General features: G+C 43.8%; 1 protein-coding gene across 1 annotated transcript in view; it reads right to left on the bottom strand.

Annotated features, from left to right (window-relative positions):
• Nucleotides 1-8755, bottom strand: part of cacna1c (calcium channel, voltage-dependent, L type, alpha 1C subunit) — a gene marked incomplete at both ends in the record, with an annotated part of 237654 nt that overhangs the window by 159399 nt on the left and 69500 nt on the right. The window contains one exon of the mRNA XM_080022715.1: nucleotides 5081-5519. Within this exon, the coding sequence (XP_079878841.1) occupies nucleotides 5081-5519 (439 nt within the window). The remainder of the gene's footprint in view (nucleotides 1-5080; nucleotides 5520-8755) is intronic.

The following is an 8755-nucleotide window of genomic DNA, read 5'->3' as shown; positions in this document are numbered from 1 at the left end:
GCACAAACCCGCCATTTGTAAATAGCCAAGCTGCTATAGCAGCCACAATTTTTTTTTAATTCACTGGACTATTTGATTAAATGGCAAACACAAAAAAAAGACACCATCAACATCACTTCAATAACCTCAGCGTCACAGCAAATTCATGCGGCGTCGCTATGGGTACTATCTGCAGTGGAAAACCAAGTACCTGGTAATAAAGTGAGTAGAGTCGAGTGGAGTCGAGTGGAGTCGAGTTGAGGAAGTTGTTCCATGTAATTGAAAAACGGAAAAGTCCCACGGTGTCCGGACCCCCAAGGTAACTAAGCCCCAAAATGTTGGGTCCACCAAGGTGTAAAGCCCCTCAAAGAATGACACAAGAGCATCTCAGTGTGTTCAGTTTATCCTGATTAAGACTGTTTTAAATCAAGGCAATTAAAAGTTTCAGGTTATAAAAGGTATTTTTTATTAAAAAGTTTAGTTTAATCCATTTCAAATTAAGGATTTTATTTACATTTAACTTTTTATTTATTCCTATCCTGGACTGATCTCTGAGTCATTTCATATTTCACAGACACAAACCATACAATCCCAGCTCTGAATAAGTGTATTACAGGTGAGAAATACAAATTACAAATCCCATGATATTTCATACTGTGCAATCATTTGGTTGTTGTTTGGACTGGGGAATTTACTTTTTAAATATCTTTCTTGTTTAACTTTTTTAGTGAGGAGTACAATTAATTAAATTGACTCTCTCAAACCAGGAAGCTATCTTACGCAAAGCACCCACATTTAGGAAAAATGCTGCAGACTGTTCAGCAATGAGTAAAAGGCATACTTGTTTTCATTTTGGGAATTATTCAAATCACGTCACTTTAGTTTTTAAAACGCACACATTAAGCCATAAATGACCAAATACCCAAGTGAGAATAACACCATTATAGTTTTTAGTTTTTAAACTACAGGAGCAGTACAGTATGTACTGTACGGTATGTTGTCCCACAAGAAACAATATGCTGATTCTCTTTTCAATACGCTGTAAAAACACTGTGCTGAAAAAAAAACTGTTCTGACCTTCTGACCTGTTCTGACCGTGTCTCTACACTTCAATTTCTGTTTGGATTAAGGATCAGCCTTCTTATTCTGATCGCCACAAGACTACTGAGTTCATTCAGCCCCAAACCCAAACACATCAAACTTAATCACTCACCCTGGGTCCCTCACATGTTCGCTGGAACATGCTCTGGACGTGTGGGGACACACCAGAAAAACAGCCCCGCAACTCATTACTGTGTTCTAACCCATAAATTAAGTAACCCTTGAGGTCTGCTTCCTTCAACATGAGAATAAATTTAGCGCCTTCTGCGCTGTCGACCACAGAACAACACAGCGGGGAAATGGTCTCAGGTCGCGGGTCAGAGGCAGAGGACAAATTGAAGGCAAACATCACCAGTAATTGTGGCTTCTTACTCGCATTTTGGTGGGATGGAAGGGCGAGTTCACACTTTGAAGCCAAACGGCTCCCACTCCTAGAGGTACAGTAAAGAAGAGATGCGACTTGAAGCATGAACTCCCTCAACAGGAGCTTTTAAATGTTGACGCAAATCATTTTACAGCAACAGCAATGAAAGCACAGCTTGTCAATTATCTCGAATGCAATGGAAACTAAGTAGGATTATTGCACAGGTTGGACTTAGTGGTCAGTGGTTAGATTTTCTCAAAACGTCTATGAGAGGTGCCAAACTGAGTCAGGATGAGTCAGGATTACACTGTCTCGCACGTGGTGAAATAATAATGTTTGACTTGTGAATTACAAGCGAACAAAATGTTGTCCATGTCGTAAACCTCAACGCATACGTTCATAATTTGATCCAATCGACAATACCCAACGCAATGTCTTATATCCTGGTCATGGGATATATGAATATAACTTGTAACATTGTGATGGTATTAATACCAACGTTAATACTTCATCCAGAAACTGAAAATGCACATTAACAACATATCCTTCAAATGATCCTTACCAGAAAATGAACTCTGCACTCAGTGACACATCAGCACAAGTGCCACTTAGCATGATTTCACACAGAGAAGGTGACAGTTAGATATCCGCCTTCCACAAGCACTGCTCTGCCCCCGGTCTCTCTCTATCTCTCTCACATTGACCTTTCAATGCACAGGTAATGTATAAATGCTATAATTACACAGCTGAAGCATTTTCGTGTGTGTGTGTGTGTGTGTGTGTGTGTGTGTGTGTGCGTGTGTGTGTGTGTGTGCGAGCATCTGTGTGGGTGTGTGTGTGTGTGTGTGTGTGTGGGTGTGTGTGTGTGTGTGTGAGACCAGGAGAGAGAGAGAGAGAGAGAGAGAGAGAGAGAGAGAGAGAGAGAGAGAGTGCGATCTCAGACGGACCCGATCGACCTGTTGAGAGCAGCAGCTGTTGTCATGGTAACAGAGGAGGAAGAGGGAAAGATTTTGAATCCGGTATCCCTAGAGACAGACACGCATAGAATGCAGCGAAATCACATAAACACAAGCAGCACTGCGAACGCACGCCTGCACACACACACACGCGCACACACAGCCTATAAGACGCATAAAAGTCTACACGCCTACAAAAAAAAGCATATTGGAACAGTCTGTAACCCCCGCATGTACATGCATGTATTCACACACACACAGGGAACCTAACATGTGAGACATGCATATGCACACTTAAACAATTGCATGAAGAACGCCATGCCTGAAAATACACGTGCAAGCTCTTTCTCATGCATAAATATCCTCACACACACACACACACACACACACACAGAAACCTCCCTAAGCTGCTGTAATCAAGGTAATCCCAATTTACAAATGAAACACCAACAGGCGCCGATGAATTGGATGGATGTGTTACTGCAGGGGAGCAATATTGCAGTGGCATATGCAGATAATACATACTCACAGGAAGACAGTGTTTTTTGCTGTGTTTGAATGAACAGGACACGGTTTGTGTTATTGCTCGACAATCTGTATCCAAATTTCACTCCTCTTTTCACTTTGTTTTGTTGTTTTGTTTTGTTTGCATTTTTTTTTCCTTCCTTCTAAAAAGCCATGTTAATGTATCTCTCTCATGGCGCCTCCTTTGTTCCAATAAAGACTTGAACTGAGTCACTGTCTCTCTCTCTGAGATATACATATATATATATATATATATACAGCCTCCCAACTACTCCCAAAAGTGTAGATGAACGATGCTGAGAATTGTAGCTAATGATCCGACCACTCATCAGTCATTGAGTGGGTTATTTCGAACCACCCAGAGGGTTAATCCTCGCTCTTTTTATTTATTTTTATTTCTCTTTTTTTCTCAATGCATTCTTTTTCCGAGCAGCAGCCCGGCTGGACAGTGAGCACTGAGCGGCCAACCAGAACGGAGCAGCCAACATAGTTCTAATAGGCAGAATCGTCCGAGAAACCATTCTCTCGTTCCCTCTGGCCACCTCTTCCTCACCCCAAAAGTCCCTCTATCCATTTTCCATCCTTTCCGCCTCTCGTCCCTAGTCCTCTCCCCCTGGCCTGGCTTTCGACCTGCCCTCCTTCCTCAGAGGCCAGAGGGAGAGACCTTCACCTCTCTCTTTCTCTCAGAGAGAGTCAACACCGTTATGAATGTGGATCACTTTAACCGTGGCACCGAGCATCTCTCTCTCTCTCTCTCTCTCTCTCTCTCTCTCTCTCTCTCTCTGGCTCTCTGTCTGTCTTTACACTTTCTCTCCCACTATCTTTGCGTTTCTTAACGCTCCCTGCATAGCTTATGCCTTTTTGCTCTCTCTCTCGCTCTCTCTCTCTCTCTCGTTCTCTCTCTCTCTCTCTCTCTCTCGCTCTCTCTCCATCCCCCCGTCCCTCTGTCTCTCACCTTCCCCTTGCACTCGTTTGCTCGATTTCCCCTTGTTCAATTCCCCGTTTTACCTCCTCTGCCTCTCTCACTCTCCCTCCCTCTATTTCTCGCTCTTGCTCACTTCTTAACCCCCCCCCCCCCCCCCCCCCCGCCCCCGCCAGGAAAACCAAGTCATTATGTTTGACAGATTAAATAAAACGAAACGGGAAACAGGAGAGGGGGAGAGAAGGGTAGAGAGGCAAGCAGGCAGAAGGAGAACGAGCGCGGGATGAAGACGGGGAGGAGGAGGGGCTGAAAAGGTGGAGGTGAGTGAGTGAGTGAGTGATGGATGGAGGGAGGGATGGAGGGTGTGACGGCAGAGTTTGATAGACTGATTGAGAGAGAGGACGAGGGAGGTGAAGGAGTGGAAAAAAACGAGGCCCCGGCGCGTTCCGTCCTCCTGCGAGAGAGAGAGAGAGAGAGAGGGAAAAACATGGAAGGGCTAAAAGAAAACAACAATAACAGAGAGTGGGAGATAGATAAAGACAGATGGAGAATAGGAAGACGTAGAGTATTAAAAGCGAGAGGAGAGAGTCCCGGTGACAATCAGCGGGAGGACACTCAAGGGGTTGATTGTGACAAAGAGAGAGGAGGAAGCGGGGGAAAGGCATTGCAAGAGGATGACGGCGAGGAATACGGTATAGAAGGAAGCCGGGGTGGCTCTTTGGAGTTATCCACCCTGTGGGGACGAGTGTGACTCATCCATACCCTCCTCTTCCCTGCCCTATCTCCTCTTCCAGAGTTTATCCCTCTCCCCCTTTTATTCATCTGATTTTTCTATAAATCCCCCAGTTGATGTGGTTCTATTCTTTTTTTTGTTTTTTTTTTCCCCCCCCTTCTCGTTCTATTTCCAAAAGCTACGGGTAAAATAAATGCCCGCACCATTTTGTGTCCTCAATGGAGATAAATAAATAGGATGCAAAATGGCTGTTGTACCTGGCGTTCGGAGAGAGGTGCGGTATTTTTCACTTTGGGCTTCTTACAAGTCCAATTGCCATTCATGGCTCGTTGACAAGAGGGGTTCATTATTCATAGGAAGTTTAGTGGTTTTCTGTTCAATAAAACCGACTGTACGGAACCAACTTAGAAGTGCTCGAATGACAGGCAGCAGAACTCAAAAACCATGACCTTCTTTTGAACACTGGAACGACTTTCTATCCCACTGCCACCAAAGGATACTTCCACTCTACGATGCTGATGCAGGCCCTGCGGATGGGATTCTTTAGCGTGAGGCAGAGCAGGGCACGGGGAGGCCGCGTGGCCGCCGTTGTGGTCTGTTTTTTGGGCTTGGAGGCGTAGTGCTGCCTCTTCCTCTGCGTGGAGCTGGCCGTGGAGATGGGCCCGCCCCCTCCCGACCCCAGTCCCGCCCCTACCGCCGACGCGGCGTTGCCCATCATCTTGGCCTGCCGCGCGGCGTCGATGGCCGCCTGCCAGCTCAGGGCGGCGCCCGGCGTGGCGATGTGTTCCGGGGCCAAGCCGACAATGCCCACCCCGTGGTTCACCCCGACCCCTCCTCCTCCGCCGCCATGGTCGCTGTGGCTGCCCCCGCCACTGTGCTCATTGGTCAAGTTGGGTGGAGGAGGTGGAGGCAGGGGGGGAGGCGGAGAGTAGTCGGAGCCTGGAAGGGTAAATGAGAGAGAGGAGAGAAAGTTGTTAACGCAGAGCCCCAAACACATTTCAGGTCACCAACCAGTTAGAAATAGGCCTTGAGGCTAAAATAGATCATGTTTCCAAAGCCCAGCGTGCGTAATCACAACATACGACGATGAAGTTCAACCATTGTTGGGAGGGGGTCAATACTGCCATCGAACCTGGCACTTTCGCAATTTGGAAAATGACTAGAATACTGTTATATTGTCATAGTTTTTCCTCATATTGCGTGCCAAAATGTAACTAGCATATTCATTCTGTTAAAACCATTTCTTGCCCGTGGATTCCTGGGACTCGTGAAATGTTGGGTTTTCGGCAAAGGGCTGAAAAAGACCCCCCCTACTCCCATCAAAATTAAACAACCAAATAAAAGCAATTATGTGTTCAAGTCTCTCCGCCAAACATTAGGTTCATGCAGAAAATGGCAAGTAACACCAGAGAGAAGCCAGAAAAAATCCGAAACAATAAAAGGGAAATGGGACGAAAATTGTAATAATCTGAGTGAGATTACACACTTGAATAATGCTGAGAAATGGTAAGAATAAGACTGAGTGAGTGCGGGTAACGGAGCAGCAGCGGATTATCCCATATTGTATGCTTAGTGAGATTACAGACAGTTATAACATCCTCTCATCCCGCTTTGCTCTGACATCTGAACAAGCATTCCACAAAAGCACTCACCCCCCAGATTGCACCACCGGAGACAACTGCGTAATATCCTTGTGTTGGACGACACTCTCTGCACTACTTTGTTGAGTTACTTTGAGTACACAATGGGGCGAATTCACAAAGAAACGGATTGCAGCCGCTAATAGCACCATGAATTGTGCATCAATTGCACCCGCTATCTGCACCGTCTTAGCGTCCTATTCACAAAAGATATTGCGCTTCTGATATGCCTCAGTCTTAAATACATACAAAACTTAAAATAATAAAATAATAACCCGGATACACAGAGTCGTGCAACGGGGTGCCCGCATAATGGGGCGGGACCCCAGGTTTTACCAAGTATTTTTAGGTTAACAGTATGTGCAGGGACTATGAAACATTTAAATAGTATGAGTATGAGTAAATCTATAATAAAACATACTCTTCCCGCATAGTTCATTTAATACAAAAATACAATGTGTATATCCAGTTCTTACTGAATCTAAATATTACAATGTGGATGATAGTTAATTTAATATTTTTTACTCCACCAAGTTCTGGGCCGCTGCATTGGCCAAGGCCGTGGCCTGTGGAGCTGTCCATGGTCCTGCAGGTTTGATGCCACCTGTGGTTCAATGCCAATTTTGACGACTTTATTGCTTTTCCCTATAACTTTAGTTGTTTTCTCGATATCTTTTGAGTTGAAAAATAATTATGGAACCCTTTTTGTCAACGTTAGTAATGCATTTGAAAAAAATATTCAAAGTTTCAGTAAGTTGCTTTTGGAGTGCATTTTGAAATCCACCACGAACTGCTGCCAATTCCGATGCCGTTACAAATAAGAATTACAGACATGGACAAATTTGTTGGTACCATTACAGCTTATCGAAACAATGCTTCATTCCTCCTGAAAAGTGATGACATTAAAAGCCATTTTCTCAAATATACCTAAATGCCTTTGGTGTGTATGTCATAGAGTAAAGCAAAGAAACTGTGAGAAGAGATCAATTATTGCTAAAGAGATCAATTATATTCCAAAATGACCTGGACAAATTTGTTGATACCCTTTGACCCACAATTTTCTCTGAAATAACTTGAAACTCACAAAAGTAATTGGCATCCATCATTGTTTATTCCATATTTAATAGAGATCAGACTTTGCTTTTGATTTTTGATTCAACAGAATATTTTACATAATAAAACAAATGAAAGTGGAATGGACAAAAATGATGGGACCCTGAACCTAATATTTTGTTGCACAACCTTTAGAGGCAATCACTGCATTCAAGCGTTTTCTGTAGCTCTCAATGAGACTGCACCTGTCAACAGGTAGTTTGGCCCACCCTTCCTGAGCAAACTGCTCCAGCTGTCTCAGGTTTGATGGGGGCCTTCTCCAGACTGCATGTTTCAACTCTTTCCATAGATGTTCGATAGGATTCAGATCGGGGCTCAAAGAAGGCCACTTCAGAATAGTCCAATGTTTTGTTCTTATCCATTCTTGGGTGCTTTTAGCTGCGTGTTTGGGGTCATTATCCTGTTGGAGGATCCATGACCTGCAACTGAGAAAGAGCTTTCTGATACTGGGCAGTACGTTTAACTCCAGAATGCCTTGATAGTCTTGAGATTTCATTGTGCCCTACACAGACTCAAGGCACCCTGTGCCAGCCTCCTCCATGTTTCATAGTAGGTATGGTGTTCTTTTCTTTGAAAGCTTCATTTTTTCGTCTGTGAACATAGAGCTCATGTGACTTGCCAAAAAGCTCAATTTTTAACTCATCTGTCCAAAGGACATTCTCCCAGAAGCATTATGGCTTGTCAATAGGCATTTTAGCAAATTCCAGTCTGGCTTTTTCATGTTTTTCTTTCAGAAGTGGAGTCCTCCTGGGTCTTCTTCCATGGAGCCCACTGTGACTCAAAAAGCAATGGATGGTGCGATCAGACATTGATGTACCTTGACCTTGGAGTTCAGCTTGTACCTCTTTGGAAGTTGTCCTTGGCTCTTTTTCTACCATTCACACTATCCTTCTGTTCAATCTGGGGTCGATTTTCCTCTTGCGGCCGCATCCAGGAAGGTTGGCTAAAGTCCCATGGACCTCAAGCTTCTTAATAATATTTGCAACTGTCGTCACAGGAACATCAAGCTGCTTGGAGATAGTCTTACAGCCTTTACCTTTAACATGCTTGTCTATAATTTTCTTTCTAGTCTCCTCTGACAACTCTCTCCTTTGCTTTCCCTGTCCATGTTCAGTGTGGTGCACACGATGATACCAAACAGCAGTGTGACTACTTTTCTCCATTAAAATAGGCTGAATGACTGATTATAAGATTGAAGACATGTGATACCAATTAAAGAAAACAGTTAGTTTGAAATATCATTATAATCCAATTATTTATAATCTTTTTTAAGGGGTACCAACAAATCTGTCCAGGCTATTTTAGAATATAATTGATCTCATTAGCAATAATTTCGTTTATTTGCTTTACTCTATGACATACCAAAGGCATGCAGGTATACATAAGAAAATGACTTTAAATTTCATCACTTTTCAGGAGGAA

This window comes from Zeus faber (assembly GCF_960531495.2).
Source record: "Zeus faber genome assembly, chromosome: 21".
In the NCBI taxonomy this organism is placed as follows: domain Eukaryota; kingdom Metazoa; phylum Chordata; class Actinopteri; order Zeiformes; family Zeidae; genus Zeus; species Zeus faber.
Note: the sequence above shows the minus strand (reverse complement) of the source record. Positions and strands in the feature narration are given on the sequence as shown.